A 19,524-nucleotide genomic window follows, 5' to 3' on the forward strand; every position below is an offset into this window, starting at 1 on the left:
TCCAGCACGAAAGGAATATACCCCTCTCCCCCCAATGCAATACTCCTGGGACCTTCCCAAGTTCTGCACTATATTTGGGTGGGCACAGCTAAAGGGGACCCAGGAGCAATCCAGCCTCCAGAGGGGCTGAAAGTCTCATTGACAACGGAAGAACATTACAGGTAATCCTCGCTTAGTGACCCCTCGTTCAGTGATGCTTCAACGTTGTGATGGCCCTGGAAGCATAGCCCTTGGGACCAGGTCTTGTGCTCCCCCATGCTCCACCCACGACCACGTGATCGTTACCTGGTGGCATGGTGTGGGAAATTATCCCATAATTGGCTGGGTGAAATTAGCTGGGATCAATAGGATAGGATAGAAATTCTATCTGGATCAGAAGGATCCCAGTGAACATTTGCCAAAAAGCCATATGGAAAGAACAGTCCTGAGAAAGCTTTTAGATAAGGAAGCCGAATTCATTTCGGGTGTCTATGTGAATAGCAATACACAGATACACACAGAGATGAGAGGCCTCTATTATCTGAGATATAAACACACAGAATTAGCCTTGCATCCTTTTGCCGCCTCGTGTAACAAATCAGTCATTCCCATATGCCTAATGTAGCTCTCTGTACAATTCCATACCTCCTCATTTCCCCTTATCAAAGAGTACCTTTTGTCCCTCCTCCCTGCCTCTCTGCCGGAATGTGTAATCAAGAAGTGATTTGTAACATACTGTGAGATCCTTTGTATTAAACTGCTGACTAGCTTTCTTTGAACTTTCCTAATAAAAAGTGTTCTGGTTTAACCAGAAACCACCATTTTTCACCCAGTCTGCAGTGTGTGCGTGTCTCATTACCAAAGCAGCCTAGGAATTAGAATTCGTGAAGTGGTCCATCGGATTGTGAGAATGCTTGTATTCCCAATGCAAGCTCACTCTCACAAGTGGTGACCCCGACGTGATCCATTTAATCAGTCGAGGTGCGACGCAGGGAGGCCCGGACAGGTCGGACGGACTCATCGCGTGCCCAACACCCCCATCTCTTACCCAGGCCAATCCGTAAGTATGGGGACAGATTTATCTAAAGAACAGGTGGTTCGCCTTAAGAAAGAGCAGATCGCTCACCTTAAGGAAATTAGACAAATAGTTGGAGCTCATAAAATTATATTAAAGGATAACGGAGACACATTCACGCTTTCCAAAAAGCAGGCAGATGAATTAGCATCTTTAAACCCCACTGCCCCTCCCAAGTATGAGGAAATAACAACAAAGGCTATAGGGGGAGAGAAAAGGGAAAGCAAAGAGGAGATTTTAAAGCAAACTCCTCAAGAAGATGAAAAAGTAACAACAGAAATTGCAGAGGAAATTAAGGAAACAGAGATCAAACAACAAGTTCCTCAGGAAGAAAAATCTAATATTTATCCAGTTTTAAAAAGTACTGAGTACTCACTCGGTCCCCTCACTGCAGGAATGCAAAAAAAGAGAAGTGGGGAGGACGTGAAACTGAAGGACCTAAAATTAATGGCTGCTTTTCCTGTTGATTTTACAGGACAAAATCCTGTGTTCACTCCCTTGCCATCTAGTGTTTTAAAAGATTTGTCTCCATATGTGCAAGGTTTATTGCAGAGTTTGTCTGAAAATTATGTTTTATTGCCAAATGAATGGTACTCAGCAGCAAAAATACTTTCCACTTGGCAGATCGTCACGGAATGTTTCAAAACTCATGAACAAGCCGTGATGGGGGGACCAGACACCCCCCTGCTATATTTGAAAACCTCTTTGTTAAATTCACACTTTGAATCCAAGGCTTTCTTTTCCCTTGTATGTATGCCTTTGAAGCTTCTCAACGTTACGCTTCTGTCTGTTTCACAATCGGGAGATTAGTTTTGGGGCATTCGGCTAGCCCCACACAAAAGGCTGTCTTTTATTTTCCTTCTCATTTCAATCTCTTGGCAAGTGAATCTGCCTGGCTCTTCCTATTTCTTCCGGTGATTCCGGCTACCTCTACTTCGTTTCTTGTCTCAAGGAGTTCTTGTTACTCCCTTTCTTACTGACTCATCTAATTTCTCTTCTGATTGCTTTAAGCACACTTTTCTGCCTGAGCACCTGAAACTTTTTCACAGATGTTTCATTTCTCAGAAACCTGCACTCTTTGCAGCTCTAATTACAAAAGCCCATGTCAGATCTGAATTGGAATGGAGAAAAAATGTTTTTGTGCATGCATGAATGTGTGCCTAAGTTTTTGTGCACCCTCAAGGTAATTGTAGATAAGATGTTTTCAATCCAAAAGACAGGGATTTTAAAGTGTTCAATTTTGTAACAAATTTGCTGACTTTCTGGCCACCATCAGATGAAAAATGTTGCAGCTGTAATAGTTGTCTTTTAAAAGAAAAGTAAGAAATTTAGTAAGTAATGAGGTAAAGCCTGACTGAATGGGAAGACCTAGGTAATTGGACTTGATTACTTTGATGTAATGTCTGTTAAAAAAATTCTTAGGTGTCCATCCCAGGTTCTGTGATTAAGGCACGTATCCGTCGTTTTAAAATTGCATGTTAATTTGTGGGGGAGAGATTTGTTGTCTCAGTTTGGGGCAACCTTAACTTTGGAATAAGAAATAAGGTAAAGAAAGAGTGAAAAAAGAGTGAGAAAGAGGTAAAGAGAAAAGAGAAAGTGAATAGAGAGAAAAGAGAAAGAGGAGAATTGAATTAAATTGATGTTTGAAGTTTGTAAATGAGTTTTGGCTTGAAGCCGTGAGGGTGAAAAGAGTAGTTAGGATTTAAACTGCTCTCTGAAATTCCTCGCTGTTTGAAGAATGCATGACAAAGGATTTTGCAGGTGAAGTTAATTTACACAAGCAGTTTGATTGCAGTGTTAGTATGTTAAATGGTAAAAGTTGGTATGCACGTACCTTGATTTCTTTCATATAAAGAAACAGTAAGTTGCAAAGATTGTTTAATGGTATGTGTATATGTTTGCGTGTTATCATTTCCAAGCTTGTCAAGAGAAGGCAGAGTGAGAACAAAGGAGAGTTTGTGAGAGGTTAGCCCAGTCATTCCCCCCCCTTTTCCCCCTGAGCCTTTCCTTGGAAGGAAACAGGAGAAGGGGGGAGAGAAAGAAGTGTGTGTGTAACTGCTTTCAGACCTAGAGGGACAGAGACAGTAAGAAAATAGAGCTCATTGGCTTACGTATAGCTTTTTGAACTGATGGTAATGAATGTTTTGTATTAAGAATAAATGAAATGGACCCTTGCAATATGGGTTACCCAACCCTAACATAATTCCTCAAAATTATGCTTTAACAGTTATTGATTTAAAAGATGCCTTCTTCTCAATACCTTTACATAAAAAGGACAGAGTATTATTTGCATTTACAATTCCTGTATTAAATTATAGTGAGCCAACAGTAAGGTATCAGACGCACTTCAATTGGCCTTAAGTGACTATTTAGGGACAATTAAATACCACTATCCCACAGATTATAGGTTTTTGTTACTGAATCTACAACATTTACAATTGACTTCCTTACAAAGTAAACTGCCAATTAAAAATGCAGTTACAGTTTTTGCTGACGGAACTAAGAACAGAGGTGCATGTGTGTATCAAATCTCAGGACAATGGATAACTTACCACACGCACCCTCAGAGTTCAGCTCAGCGTTCTGAGTTGGCTGCGTCCATATTAGCATTTGAGAAATTAAAAGACCAAACATTTAATTTAATTGTGGATTCATTGTATGTTTACCAAGTGATTAATAACTTGTTTGATGCCTATCTTTCACCAGCCCTAGATAAGCAATTGTTAGATATGTTTTTACAGTTACAGCAATTAATCATGGATAGAAAATTTCAATATTTTGTGGCTCATATTAGGAGTCACCAGTCACTTCCTGGTATGCTAACAGAGGGAAATGATTATGCAGACAAAGCTGCTAGGGAAAGTTTTGTTGGATTTGCAACTCCATGGGAAAGCCATGAGTATTTTCATCAAAATGCAAAAGCCTTAGTGAAGATGTTTGGAATTTCAAAAACTGAGGCTGTAGCGATCATCCAGCAATGCTCAACCTGTAGCAGGCAAGGTAATGCAATTCCTATGGGAGTTAACCCCCGAGGAATTAAGCGTTGTGAGATATGGCAAATGGACCATTCTTTTACACCCTGGAAATATATTCATGTCACAGTGGATACCTTTTCAGGTTTTATTTTTGCAAGCCCACAGCGGGGGGAAACAACCAAACAAGTGATCAACCATTGTATGCGCTCCTTTTCAGTTTTGGGAAGTCCACTGGAGATTAAAACAGATAATGGACCCGCATACAGTAGCGCTGCATTCGCTACCTTTTGTGATCAATGGAAAATTGTCCATAAATTTGGCATCCCATACAATTCCCAAGGACAAGGAATTGTGGAAAGAGCAAATTTAACACTAAAAATGATGCTTGATAAACAGCAAGGCCCCTTTAAGATAGGGCTGCCTGAAATCCAAAACCGTTTAAGCAAAGCCTTATACACACAGAATTTTTTGAATCTTACAGGCTCACCCATAGCTTCCACAGCGGGGGAAGACATTTTCAGCGTAGCGTAGTTTCTCCCCGCCCTCTTGTTTATTACAGACAATTACCAGACCCTCAGTGGAAGGGCCCCGTGGAGCTTGTTACTTGGGGACGTGGTTACGCGGCCGTGCAACTCCCGGACAGAGTGTTGTGGGTTCCTGGAAGATGCATACGACCGTTTCATGAGAGACCAGTGAAGACAGATGATAAAAAGGATCCCAAAGCAAGCCTATCCCTTTTGTTTCAAACAACAGACGACTAGAATTGCTGCTGCTCCCACTGTTATTCCTGTGAGCTGTGCATTGACTGCAGGATCCCGTGTGACATTGTGATAATTGAACAATATCTTCAAGAATATTTTAACTATACCAATCCTTCTCACACTGAACTCCGTATCACACCAACAGTACAACTAACTATTGACAATCCTTTTTCTAACGATTATCACGTAAGATCTATTGACCCCTCTTTTGATATCTAGTACTCAAGATGAAAATCCGTCCGGAACAGGTCGTTGGCCGTTCATATGTTCCCAGAGTACGTCAGCCCCGATGCCCATTTTTCAGAGGACCTTCGCCTGGACAGGAAATGGGATTTTGGGATCTTTGGGCTCTTCCGATGTCTTGTAAGCATTTTCTGTTGCACCTTTTGCTGATGATGTTGGGAATGGGAATTATGCTTTTAATTGTATGGGGGGCATGTGAATATGAACGCAGAAATAAGAAGGGAATAGTGGAGGATATTCAAGAAATTCCTTTCACACACAACCACTCAAAAAGAGCGATCATTCCACACTCCAATGGGGAAAACTGCAATTCTCAAGGGATATGCATCTACCCTCACAATACATACGGAGAAGCCAATACACAAGTTACCTTAACTTGTTATTTGAAAAATCCAGCTGCAGCGTGTTTAATTACATGGCAATTTTTGCCTGCAAAATTCAAAAAGGCAATCCAAAATGTGAGAGGTATTTCACACCCGAAAGAGAACGGCTGTTTATCACACATTAAAGTAAAAATTACAGAGAATTCTATAGGTTGGTATCAATGCACACAATACCAAAAAGGGTTACCTAATAAAATAATAAAAACAGAAGTAACCTCAAGAGCAAGTATAAAATTTCCCCCAGTTAGTGAGTGGTTCTTAACACTATTGAGTTATCAACAAGAGATAGGAGGCAGCTTTCGCCACCTAACAAAAAGAGAGATAAAAGAGGACATTTGCACAGCCTGTTTACAAAAAACCAAACAAGGCAAAACAATTTCCATGACCTTAATATATTATACTATGAAACCTGAATGCAATGGAACCTTAATACCACCATGCACACATAACAACACACAATACAATCAATGCTATACACCAAATGGGATACAATGTTATGAACCAAAAGCGGTAGGACCTATAACAAGTAGCATCTATGTTTATGGCTATAAAGGAGGATCAACTAATTTAAAACATCAATTTCTTACAGCACAAAGATTATCAGGGTACATAGCCCATAATGTTTCAAAGGGAATGGCACCCATTACTGTTTGTTTTGATACATGTTTAGCAATTGCTATAGGGCAAGGAACAGGATCCGCGGGGGTAACCTGTGGAGGACAGTCGTGGGAACAATCATACATCCAAAACCACAGATATTTATTCACTCGCTCGACACTTTCAGCACATGGAGGCTATACCCAACCGAGTGTATATTGGTATACAAGTGGCTATGGACCTAACCATTTCGATCTTTCTATTACTCCAGTCACTACTGATTGTCAATCCCATCACTGCACACCACTCTGCCTTTCTGCACAGGTAGCAGGTACTTTAGGCACCCGATACTATCATTATGGTATTGGTATAGATAAAGCAGGAAAGGATCCTTATGGATACATTATTGTAAAGACTGAAGCAACAAAATTGACAAATCAACCTGTAAAGTTTTTTTGGAGTTATGAGCAGGAGATTGCTAAACTTAACGATCTACCTACACCTCCAAAAGCAAAAAATATGTTTATTAATTTGGCTCAAGAAGTTGCTACAGAACTTATGTTAAAAAATTGTTTTGTATGTGGAGGAACCACTATGGGAGATCGCTGGCCATGGCATGTACAAGAAGCAAACTATACTGAAATAGCTCAATGGAAAGGGAACTTCACCCTTAATAACAACTTCAATGAAACCTGGCAAGTTACCTCTCATATAATAGGTCACATATGTTATACCAGAAATAAAAATAATCAGACTAAAAGAAATAAACCTATGGGATTTTTAAAATGTTCTAATGAGTGGGAAAATAACACTTGGGTTTCACAAACTAATATGACCAAACCTGAAAACTCATTGCTGGAAGTAACTAAGTTACGAGGACTTTCAGACCCTGAAAATGATACTATTGTGTGGAATCCACCTGATGGGTTATATTGGATATGTGGTAATTTTGCCTATGGGTCATGCATCTTGGGGGCGATTCAGCCTTCATTCTTCCTAATGCCTATAGAGAAAAAACAAAAACTGGGAGTCCCTGTATATGATACTCTTGAAAGACGTAAACGTACAATAGATCTTGCTAAAGGGATAAAAATAGATAACTGGAAGGATGATGAGTGGCCCCCTGAGAGAATTATTGCATACTATGATCCTGCGACGTGGGCACAAGACGGATCGTGGGGATATAGAACGCCGATATATATGATAAATCGCATTATTAGATTACAAGCTGTATTAGAAATAATTACAAATGAAACTGCATTGGCATTAACTAAGCTTGCAAAAGAAAGTGTATTGTCAAGAACTTATATTATGCAAAATCGTTTAGCCTTAGACTATTTGCTCGCTGCCGAAGGCGGAGTGTGTGGTAAATTTAATCTTAGTAATTGTTGTATACAAATTGATGATTCTGGAATTGTGATAGAAAAAATAACTCGAACTATGATACAAACTGCACATGTTCCTGTACAAACTTGGAAAGGCATATTGGACACTGACGGTTGGCTTGGAGGTATTTTTAACAATTGGAAGCAAGGTTTATTTTTTATTGGGATGATATTTTTGGGATTAACTATGTTGCCATGCATAATACCATTATTGAGATCCACTATGCAGAGTATTGCAGACGCTGCTATCCAGAAGCATCACGCATTATTAATAAGTGTCAATACATCAGAATTAATAATCCCTGGATATCCAATGGAAGGGGGATTTGTGAGAAAGAAACAACCCATGGCAATTGCCTCCATTTAAAAAATAAAAAAGGAGGAGATGTGGGAAATTATCCCATAATTGGCTGGGTGAAATTAGCTGGGATCAATAGGATAGGATAGAAATTCTATCTGGATCAGAAGGATCCCAGTGAACATTTGCCAAAAAGCCATATGGAAAGAACAGTCCTGAGAAAGCTTTTAGATAAGGAAGCCGAATTCATTTCGGGTGTCTATGTGAATAGCAATACACAGATACACACAGAGATGAGAGGCCTCTATTATCTGAGATATAAACACACAGAATTAGCCTTGCATCCTTTTGCCGCCTCGTGTAACAAATCAGTCATTCCCATATGCCTAATGTAGCTCTCTGTACAATTCCATACCTCCTCATTTCCCCTTATCAAAGAGTACCTTTTGTCCCTCCTCCCTGCCTCTCTGCCGGAATGTGTAATCAAGAAGTGATTTGTAACATACTGTGAGATCCTTTGTATTAAACTGCTGACTAGCTTTCTTTGAACTTTCCTAATAAAAAGTGTTCTGGTTTAACCAGAAACCACCATTTTTCACCCAGTCTGCAGTGTGTGCGTGTCTCATTACCAAAGCAGCCTAGGAATTAGAATTCGTGAAGTGGTCCATCGGATTGTGAGAATGCTTGTATTCCCAATGCAAGCTCACTCTCACAGCATGGCGGTTCCCAGGCCGCCATTTGCGACTTTCCCACAAGCAAAGTCAATGGAGAACACTGGTGCCACTGGAGTCCTCCCCCACTAAGGGGCCTCCCCAGCAGAGTCCTCGTTGTAGGGGACCATGGCCGTACCTTGACAAAGGAGCCACACATTCGGTCCTGTTTTCCCATGAGACGTTTGGCTTCCATGACTGCGTGGGAGGAGAAAGAAAAGAAGAAGAAATGGCATTTCAACAGGAATGAATGGAAAGGATTCTGTTTATGGACAGCAAGAGGAACCCTCTGCTCAAAGGTTACACACACCTCCTCCATATTGCTACTTCCTGCCTGCCTCGCCTACTCAACTCCTGCATCCTAACGCAACTCTCGCTGCCCGATAGATGAAAACAAGCGGCAAGAGCTTGGGCAAAAAGCAGGCGCTTAACGCACAATGTTTAGGTTCACGTCTGCCATTCCAGATGACAGAATCCTGCCTTGGCTGCCCTTAGAGCCACCAGGGGGGAAGAAGAAAACGGGTAAGGACCATGCCTGTTTATGAGGCAAGGTGGATTTGTTCATGGCTTTCCCTGCAAACATTGCATTTTCAAGGAAAGCCGGAAGTCCTGTCTTTCTTCCAGGGCATCCAATGTTTCTTCTGAGGAATCCTCTGACTTGGGACATGCTGCCATGTAGAGATGGTGTCTGAAGCACCACAGAGCCTTGGAAGGTGCCACCGCCTCCTCAGCTCCTGGCTAATAAAGGGCAGTTTAAGGGCTTGCCTTGCCTATCTAAGCGCTTCAGGTTTCCTCTTCTCTTGGGCAGAAGGTTTATTCCTTCTGTACCAAACACACCCCGTTGACTTACCGTAAAGTTTCAGCCTTCTGCCTTGCAGGTGGATGGAGAGCTTCAGCTGCCCTGGAGCAGACAAGAAAGGCGATTGCAAAGTTGCTTTATGACCCTCTCCATATTTCTCTCTTCTATCTGTGAAACAGAGGTGGGCTTCTTTCTCTCCCCCAGGACCCTCTCCGCACCCTTGTTTACTTTAAAGGTCTCGTGTTGCTCAGGCCAACTTGTGGCCCCAAGCAGCTTACAATTACACAGCAAACAGTCGTTCAGCCACCGTTCCAAGTTGCGACAGAACCAAGGGGTACGCAAGATTGGTCCTTCAAATGGTGCAGGCTCCCCACTGGATCTCCACCGGCTTGCTGAGAGAACCACATTTTCAGGGTTTCCCAAAAGGCTGACGAGGACAGGGCTAACGATCGTGACTGCCTATGGCTCTGTTGCACGCGGGGAGGATGCAGAGGACCCAGAGGCCTGTGCCTCCAGGGGTGGAGGGAGAGGAGGACACAATAGTGAGGGGGATAGACGGAGGTGGTTTCTTGTGCTCTTGCAAGGCTGCACAATGAAACAGGTGCTAAATCATCACCACTGCCTCGCCCACCTCACCCTGTGGAGGACTCACCAAAGGTTGCCAGACAGCAAGGAAACTGCAAACGGTTAGCTGACTTGGCACAGAGAGAGCCTCGGTGGGCATGCCTGGGCTCCATGGTTCCCTCAGCTCCTTAACTGGCAGGGAGACCAGAGACCATTTTTCCAACTGCCCAACCGAGGCAGCTTCCAGTCACAATTTTTCTCCCAGGCGGCTGGCCTCGCCTTCTAACCGCCACTATTTGAATAGGACTCAAGGCCCTGGAAGCCCATTGGTGGATTTGAAAGTCGATCTGCACCCGACAGCAACCACAGCGACGCTCTTGGCTCCGCACCCGACACGCCTCGTTGCCTCCAACTGCCCTCCCTCAATCCCTCCACTCCCCGGGCTCTCCTGGCAGTGCTCTCCCCAGGCTGGGAAATGCCCTGCTACAAGTCTTTCTCTGCCCGGATGCCACCTAGGAACATTTGCCTCCAGGCATCCATGCGCTGCACACAGAAGTAAGCTTACGCGTAGCACATGATCTGACCTTAAAGCTCGTTTGCTCAACCACTAAAGCTGAAACTAATCGTTCAAAACATGCAGAAGCTCAGCCTGACTCAGAAGAATTGACAGAAGACTGTTTTCCCATGCATGCTAGCAGGGCCTCCCTTAACCAACAAGCACTGTCCTCACATTGCAGGCTACTCATTATGCATTTTATCCATTGCTTCTGGGGGTTTTCTCATCAAACAGTGAAGGCCAACAGGCGCTCTCCCCTTAAAGGCAATGCCTCGCATGAAGGACTTAGGCAGCGGTTATTTAATACCTGTAACGCTGGGAAGGGAAGCTCTAATGAACTGGGCAAGGGGGGTTTTTTTTTGCAGATAAGCTGGCTTACTTTCTAGGGGAAAGGCCCCAAGCAACCGCTTAAGAAAGAACCCATGGATTTTTTTCCTTTCCTTTTCAAATCCCCATGTTCCTGCACAGGGACGCTCCCATCTTCCCCTCCCCTCTCTCTTCTTTAGCCCTGGCCCTTTTCCCGGAGGGCTCCTGGCCCTGACTTTACCTACCTCGCATTTGAGGCTCAGCATCCATAGTCTAACCAGGGGTCTTTCTTTCCCCTCTGTGCCGGTGTCAATGTGAGGACAACATGAGGGTGTTGGGATTTTTTTTTTTCTTTTTCCTTAGCATTGTAGTTTTGTGGACTTTAGCAATCTGTTTTCATAGTTCTGGATGTTATTGTTTTGTGGACTGTACAATCTGTTAGACAGTGGATGAGATGTACCATGGATGGATGGATGGATGGATGGATGGATGAGTGGGGGAAGGAAGAAAGGGAGGGAGGGAGGGAGGAAGGAAAACTCTGGAAAGGGCAATGCTGTTTTGCTCTGTAGTCTCTGGAGACTTACGGTGGCTACCTTACCTCCCTGTCTTTGACCGAGAGAGAACGCTTGATGTAACATCCCGCCGGCCTCTTCCTTGCCCTCCTTCTCTGCACTTACCCCTCTCTTTAACGCAAGCTTGGCTGATCTTCCTGCGTCGCTTTAAGAGGAAGGCAGGCAGCTTTTTTGGAGAAGCCTGTACTTGGGATAGGTTTCCATCCTGAAACTGCTCAGGTATGCAGCCATTGACACCCGCCTCGAGTTCCATTCCTGCAACCAAAAGGAAATCCCGAGGAATCTGCTGGCTGTAAGTAGAAGGATGCCTCTCAAACCCCGATTCTATTTCAGGCTGTGTTCCAAGGGTCCAAGGAAGAAAGTCAGCTCCTTTGGCACTTGCAGCGTCTCTAATGAAGAGGCAAAAATGTTGAAGCAGGTTTGAAGTTTGGTTCAGACTGAAAAATTCAGGCTGGCCTAATCCTGTACTCCAAAGATGAGGGTGCAGCAATTCCTCATCCAGGGCAAAAGAGTAACTGCGGCAACCGATTCGGAGGATTGACTGCAATTTTAAAAACACATTTTTGTATTATTTTGATTTGCTTTTTGCCGCTCAGAGTCATAGGCTGAGACGGCTGGCTATATAAATCAAAATGTCAGATAAGTCAAGAGAGAGGGAAGCCCTTTCCAACCATACCCCACGAAAAGCACAACTAAAGTGAGGCTGCTCCACTAGAAAGAGTTCAAAGAGATTGCAGAGCCAAACCTTCCTCTGGCTGTACTGAAGTTAATCAGTTGCCACAAGGCTTATCTTGCAAAAATGTCATTTAACAAGTAACTTATCCTCTGCAAAGGTTTGGAGGCAAGATATTGTTTTCCCAGCCCTTTTTCCACTGGAGCAGAATCTGCCCCTCTTCCCATTTCTTAGAGCCCCTGCTGTATCGCTGCCTTTGCATGCCAGATTCTGCCAGGTGCAACCACCTACTTCCCAGGGCCCCCTTCCAACTTCCAAAACCTCATTTGAAAGTTGGCAGTACCTTCCACAGCCACCAATTTGCCTTGAAAATGCTACTTGTTACCCTGCTCCTTCCACTTTCTCCTACCTGGGAAAAATGGTAAAACAGTAGTGGTGGATCCAACGCCCAGTACCGCCATCTCAAAACAGGTAATCAGTCCCTCCCCCCCCTCTCTCTCTCCCTCCCTCCCTCCCTCCCTCCAAGCTCTTTAACTTGACCCACCTGCCAGCAGTACTGGAGATGTAAGAACAGAAGGTTAAATAGTTTTACAGAAGAAAAAGAAATACCCTCCCTATTCAGAAGTCAGAGAGAAAGCCACATCAAGGGTCTGAAAAACCTCACTGATGTAGAATATCAGATGCCAAAAGTACACAGCTTTCAGTAAGTGTGAATAAACCAAGCTTCTTAAGAGTCAAGAGACAGACCATGGAAGCCCCAAACTCCCATCCTGTCCCATCCCTGCCCTGCAGTCTTCTGCACTCCCCTATGCTCAGAAGTCCTGGTTTTCCCAGCAGACAGCCCAGCACTATCCATCTAATGCAAGAGAGGGAATCCATAGCTCCAGACAATTATTTCTTTAAATTGTCAAAGACCGCAAAGAGAAAAACGCGACAGTTGTTAAAACACAATCCTGATAAATGGGACACCTTTGCCCAAATCCTGCCCTGGATCTTATGTATCTCCTAAATGAGCACCCTGGAATTCTTTCCATCTCCCAGTGTCGCATGGTGGTTCACACCACAGAATAACACCCAGAAAGAGAATTACATATTTCCAAGCTATTCCTTCTTTCTCTGAGGATGGGCCCAAGAGAAGCAAGCCAACAAACACGGACTGCAAAGGGGCTCTCCTAACAACTTTGTGCCCAAAACCTTGGGAGAAATTGTGCGTATTTTATTTAAAATGTTGGGGAAAGCTAAACCTGGCTACTTCAGACATAATTAACTATTTTACTATATAAAAACCACAATTGGATCTTTACAACTTATCTTGGCCCCATTTTAAAAAAAAACCACAAGTTGGCGTATTGTTGTTTTCGGTGCTGACTGGTCATTCTCCCCAGAATGTTAACTTCAAAACAAGGTAAACATTTTATGAAGGAAGAGCCGAGCACCCACCTTGAGGAAGGTCTGGAGGAAGCTGCTTGTGGAGGCCTGGTAGAGCTGCTATGAATGAAAGCTGGGCAGGGGGAGAACACAAGGAAGATTAACCACAAGGGGGAGGAGCCACACTCTCCTTTTCTTCAAAGTAGAGGGGTTGCCAAGTCAACTCCACAAGCAACACAAACTTTGCTCCAAAGAGCCATTGTAGCAACAACCGAAATCCATTCTGCTGTAGTTAATTACTTCTCCTGGGCAGACAATTCTGGAGTGTCAGTCTCTCACCCTCTCAGCTTCTTCTGTACAGGAAACCTCTTCAGACAAATCTCCCTGGTGGGGGCCATAAGCACTAAGACAGAGGCAATATAATCACTGTTTCCCCCAGGGGACCTGTAAAAAGCCAGAAACACTGGAGATCTTGCCTGCACATAGCCAGAGGCAGGACTCATTGAAAAAAAACATGGTCTAAATTTTTCTAGGCCCCTGAACCACAATAATGAACCAATAAAGAAAATTATGAAAGAGGAACCAACCTGAGTTTTATTTACCCCACTCGAATAGTATGACTGTTGTGCTCTTTTAATGATGTATTGTTTTCGTGTTTGTACCTTGTTTGTCCTCCCTCCCCCTGAATTGTGAGCCGCCCTGAGTCCCCTCAGGGAAAAGGGCGGCATACAAATAAAGTATCTATATCTATTTGCAATCGGTATATCCGAAGGTTCTTTCATTCAGCAAGGTTGTTGAGAAGCCCAGACAAGAGTCAGGATGCTGCCTTTTACGCACGAGGCCAATGCATTTGGGGGGAGGGAGCCCAGAGGCAGAATCGCCATGCTTCATTTTCTCCCAAGAAGTCCTATTTATTAGGGGTGGTCATATTTATAAAGGACACTAAATTATTTAGATCATGAATCTGAAGCATAGGGAGCCCTGAATATTTGTTTCCAAGACCTAATCATTCCGAAGTAAACTAATTATTTCCTCTTCCAAGTCCCTTGCAAAAGTACCTCGCTGCTCACAGAAGGGGAAAGAAATGAAGGATAGCAACAACTGACTGGCTTCCGAAAGGCCCACTCGAGCTGAAGGCCTCCGGGTTCTGCTCATTTTCACAGCTGAGGGGCTCCGTCTTTCTTCCAGGACTTTTGTGTGACTCGGAAGCCGGCTGGGAAGACCGACAAAGCGCCTTCCGCCGACTCACTCTGTGCCCTCCAGGAGGACTGTTGCCCAGGAAGAGGAGTGTGGAGAGAGAATCGCCCGCCTTTTCACATCCCCGTCTGCTCCTTCAGCGGCCCTCTAGCAAACGGAGCGCCCTTGCCGTCCTTTGACTTGCCTTCCCTTTTAAAACAAAACCCCTGAGTTGTCTTCAAGAGCCCCTTAACACGAGCGCTGCATAGGCCGCTCAAGTTCTTTTTCTGGCCGCCCAGCATCCCACCTATTGGTTATCACCAAAGGCGGTTTTTTGGAGACAAGGCTCAGAGAGGCACAAAGTCGGGAAGCAGGAATTTTAATGGTTGTAAGTTCAAGAGAGTGCCCCCCCCCTTCTTTTAAAATAGAAGTAACCATCCTTGGGAGTTGGCTGCTGATAACCCACCCAGCCGCCCCCTCCTCCCTGCCCCTTCTGGATTCAAGTGAAGCCAGGGGCAGAATTAGGGCTGTTCTCAGAGAGGGTGGGGGAGGGAGGAGGGGGCCCCGGGGACTGTAGCGGAGCAAAGGTCCTGGCTGCTTCCTGCGAGTCTTCTTTGGGCCAAACCTCCCTGCTGATGTCTGAAGCATCCCTCTCAGCCGGAGTGGCTTCCTTCCAGTTTGGCAGATGCTCGCAATACCGTCTGTAGCTGGAGTTGGCTTTCGGTAGGCAGTAAGGAAAGGAATTGCAGCCTGAGTAAAATCAAGCCAAAATAGGGCAATGTAAGGAGAGAGGAGTTTTACCAAAGGGGCCCCATGACTATTGTGCCACCTGAGAAAACACCTTTATTCAGAGAGGGGGGAGGAACACACCTAGATTCTTTGCCCTACTGGCTGTGCATGACTTCCTTTTGTCTGCAATAAAGACGCCAATCTAGGCAAGTTACCTCTGAGAGTCTATTGTCCAGCAAGCCTTTCCCTGAATAAGAAGCCGCTGCAGGCCAGAACTTACTGCCAACCTCTGGTGGGAAGTCAGACGGCTCAAGGCGGAGAAGGGCAGCTTGAGATAAGGACGGCTCCCTGCGCATCTCATGGCCCCCGAGACGAATCAACACAGCGTCAGAAAAGCCTTGCTGCCTTTTAAACCCTTGGGTCAATGGCTCCCTCTCTCCTGCACCTGGCCACCATTTGGGGCATTCATTTTGTCCCTTTAGGAGTTATCAGGCCATTTTTACTGTGGTTACTTAGTACATGAAACAGCCTCCATGCCGGCTCCTGGGCAAGCAGGAGCCGGCATCTTCCCCAAGTCAAACGGAAAACAGCAAGTGAAGGCCTTCCCAGATAGTCTTCATACACCAAACAGAGAAACTTTGTAAGTTATTTGGCTCCACTGCTGTTCCACGGGAAACGGAGGACAGCATGACCGAGCTAAAGGAACAGGCCTTTCCTCCTCCTGCGGCCTCCAAGGTTTCCCCTTCTCCTCCCGAATCGAAGGGAACATGACCTCCTGCAACCATTCCGCCGTTCCTTAGCCCTCCTGCCTACTGGGTGCTGGCCCAAGGGGCGGGGGGGATGGGCAAGGAGGGCAGTATCGGGACTTCTGCTGGGGTTAGGGGGCGAGCAAGGGGGAGCTCACCTCACCTCGGCTCCTTAAGCTTCAACTATATCATGGCAGAGCCCTAGAATAAAAGTCCACTGCACTCACCCTCTATGCCCAGCCTTGCCAAATTGCTCTTATATTCCATAAATTTCAGACAAGACTTTCCCCTAGCAAACATTCTTGGAGATGCCTGCAGCTTGCAATTCCCTGCAGCCTGGAGAAAAAAAGAACCCACAAAACCAGACAGGCTATTTCCCCAAAATTGCTCCTATTTTTTTTTTCTTTTTTGGGGGGGGGTGTACCAAAAACAACCCAAAAGAGTAAAAGAATCAAGAGATTCAGATCAACAGTTAAACCACCCGAGTTTCCTGCCTCTTTTCGTGTGGAGAGCAGGAGAGATAGAAAGATCTGCCCATCCTTTGCCTTCCTTCTCTCTCAGACAAGGATGCCACACCTGGGGATGCCGGGGGGGGGGGGGAGATTAGTGCCTCTGCACTGGAGGGCCAGTGGCACTTACAAATTCTGGGGACATCTGGCTACACTCAAGGAGGCCCCCTGCTTCCTTGTCTTGATGGTTCCCAGCATCCCCCAGCTGCTCTATCATCAGGCGTCTCAGGACCAATGAGCCTGCAGCCAGTCAGAAGAAGCGAGTCAGTCCTGGCTGGAAAGTAGCAGTTAGACTTATATACCGCTTCATAGGGCTTTCAGCCCTCTCTAAGCGGTTTACAGAGTCAGCATATTGCCCCCAACAACAATCCAGGTCCTCATTTTACCCACCTCAGAAGGATGGAAGGCTGAGTCAACCCTGAGCCGGTGAGATTTGAACAGCCGAACTGCAGAACTGCAGTTAGCTGAAGTAGCCTGCAGTGCTGCATTTAACCACTGCGCCACCTCGGCTCTAGTCTTCTAGCTACATTCAGAGAGTCCTAACGCTAGAATGGAAACAGGCAAACCTCCTGAGATGATCTTGGGCTGGCGGCCTAGGCTTCTTCCTGGGTCTTTGTCTTTTATGGGGATCTAAAGAAAAGAGGGGGTGGAAAGGGAAGGAGGGGGGAGGCTGCAGCAAAGGCCAGCAGGGAAAATCCCAGGAGAAGGAGCCAGAAGAGTTTGCCTCCTGTCTCTTTAATTCTACCTCTCCAGTATTTCACCAATTGACTCGGAGTGATTTGCAGCCCCCCCAAAAAGCAAGTACAGGATTGCCACCTCACTGCTTGGGTCTTGCTCACCTTCGCTTCAGACAGGTTAAAACGGGGCGCCTTCTGCACAATAAAGGGGGCTGCCAATTTCTCCTTGGTCTCCAGCAGCGCCCTTGCTCTTTTGCTCTCCTGAGTCAACCCTTCCGCATTTTGTAGCAACAGATGCAGAGCAGGCAAGGGGTGTTTCCTTGTCCCGAGGAGGCTGTCATCCATGCTCCTTTGTTGGCCTACAGAACTACAGCAGAGTACAATCTCAGCTCCCCTCCTTCCCAAATGTCCCCAGGAAAACTGGGTTAACAGGAGCACAGAGGTGAGGCCGTTTTTTTCTCATTGGACTAAAAATGCACCTTTTTCTTAGAGATTGGAAAGGGCACAGTCCCCCTTCTGTCCCCTTAGGCCACTTCCTCAATTCCATTAGAATTCTTGTATTGTATTGTATTGTATAAGAGGATTGGCGCTTGGGTGCCCTGATTAAAATGTTTAATTTAAATCTTCAAAAGGGAAACCTTTTTTTTATACTCAGTTTTTAATACTATTCATATATGCTTTTTTCATATTCAGATAACTCTTATTCCATATTCAGATGACTCTTATTTTTAATACTATTTTTATTCAAGTAATACACTTTTTCCTTTAAACTGGTCATCAACATAATGGAAAGACTGTACCATGATTTCATGTGATAACAATTTAATTAGTCATTTAAAAATGAGATGTAATAATAATGTTTAATATAACAGTAACTAAGAAAGTGGCTGGTCCAAAGTCACCCAGGTGGTTTTCATGCCTAAAGAGGGAGTAGAACTCACCATCTCCTGGTTTCACGCCAGTACCTGAATCACAACACCAAACCTTTTGCATTGGTATTAAATATTTTTTTAAAAAAAAATAAAGGTTGCTTTTTAGAACTGACCTTGATTTATTGTTAGACTTTTGATTCCGCCTTAGATGACGAAAGTAAGGCTGACCCCCTGTAGGAATTTTATTTGACTTTTTTCTTTTCTGCAAAGAGAGATCATTCAAATAAGAAAGCAAAAAATAATAATATCCCCCACACACCTGAATCCCATCCAGAGCTCTGCATGTGCCTCCCCCAATGCCCAAATGTGAGTGAGAAGCGCCTGGTAACAAGGAATCAACTGAGAGGGATGCCACAGAAGAGGCACCCTTTTTCAGCTCTGCCATGCGACTCAGTGTTTTCAAATCTCCTTTGTCAAGAGGCTTCTGGAAGGAGGACCTCTTCCCTATATCTCGGGAAGCCCCAATCTCTGCCTTTACCAGCAATCCCCAAAAGCTTCCAAGCTTCAGTTCAGACCAGGAAAGTCCTCACTGCTAGATTTCTCTCCTTCAAGCAAGGGGTAAAATAATGAGTGAGGACCAATCAATGAAGCAACCCAAAAGCACACACACGCATACACACACACCCAGGTGCAACTCACAGTCCCTTGATGATCCTGGAGAGAGCAGAGACTTTCCAAAGCTAGGTCCTTCACACATATTTTTGGAGGGGTCGCCTTTCTAAAAAGGAAAAAAAAGGCCCACTTAATTTCTTATGCAGTGATTCAACACCAGTTTAAAAGAGAAGTATTGCAATACTGAACAAAAAGCAACCCCTCTTCCTCCTTAGAAAGAAGTAGGGGGCAAAGAGCAGCAGAAGAGTCCCTAGGCTGCCTTAATTAAAGCTCCCAGAGGAAGGTTGGGCTCTTCACTAGCAAGCACCTCCCTTTCCCTAGGGCTCCCCAAATACAAAATTACATTGCAAAATGTTTTGCAAGGTGAGAACAACAGAATGAATCAGATATGTAGAGGCCAAGACGAGCAAGCAGAGGGAGATCCTTCAGAGCAGAGACTTTGTTCTCATCCATCCCCAAATGCAAGGCGACCAAATTACATTTATGGCATCACTTACTCTCTCCCGCTAGGATTCTCAGACTGCAGGAATCTGGGTCGCATGTCTGGAACCCACCGGAAAACCGTGCTTCCACAGGGTGCCTGGGAACCCAGTCTTTGCACTACAAATTCGGAGAGGTCTGTCACCTGCATCTAATGCGAAAAGCAATGACTCTTTACTACTTGGCAAAAGAAGAGCTGAAGACCACCAGGAACAAATGCTGGATTGTTCACGGGTTAGCAGTTCCAAGTTCAGCTGTAGCTCCAGAAGGCATCCAGGATAGTCTGCCTCAGTTGCTCTCTGGGCTAACTGGCTAGTTGAGTGCCTCAAGAGACTGCTTATCAACAGTGAAAATGAGGTTTTACTACTCGTCTACTTTGTTTCATTAATGATTTAAAAGATTTCTGAGACCATAAGCTC

The 19,524-nt window shown here is 44.8% G+C and overlaps 1 protein-coding gene across 1 annotated transcript in view; it reads right to left on the reverse strand.

Annotated features, from left to right (window-relative positions):
- LOC106548826 (regulator of G protein signaling 3) overlaps positions 1–19,524 on the reverse strand; it is a 47,874-nt gene that overhangs the window by 25,817 nt on the left and 2,533 nt on the right. Inside the window, exons 3-12 of the mRNA XM_087704805.1 lie at positions 19,123–19,256; positions 18,653–18,731; positions 18,127–18,215; positions 17,244–17,448; positions 16,971–17,034; positions 16,535–16,644; positions 13,317–13,377; positions 11,309–11,458; positions 9,257–9,307; positions 8,546–8,604 (exon numbers count right to left, since the gene is read on the reverse strand). Of these exons, the coding sequence (XP_087560931.1) occupies positions 8,546–8,604; positions 9,257–9,307; positions 11,309–11,458; positions 13,317–13,377; positions 16,535–16,644; positions 16,971–17,034; positions 17,244–17,448; positions 18,127–18,215; positions 18,653–18,731; positions 19,123–19,256 (1,002 nt within the window). The remainder of the gene's footprint in view (positions 1–8,545; positions 8,605–9,256; positions 9,308–11,308; positions 11,459–13,316; positions 13,378–16,534; positions 16,645–16,970; positions 17,035–17,243; positions 17,449–18,126; positions 18,216–18,652; positions 18,732–19,122; positions 19,257–19,524) is intronic.

Source organism: Thamnophis sirtalis, unplaced genomic scaffold (assembly GCF_051295495.1).
Source record: "Thamnophis sirtalis isolate CommonGarterSnake01/CBP01778 unplaced genomic scaffold, rThaSir2_p1.2 scaffold_2, whole genome shotgun sequence".
In the NCBI taxonomy this organism is placed as follows: domain Eukaryota; kingdom Metazoa; phylum Chordata; class Lepidosauria; order Squamata; family Natricidae; genus Thamnophis; species Thamnophis sirtalis.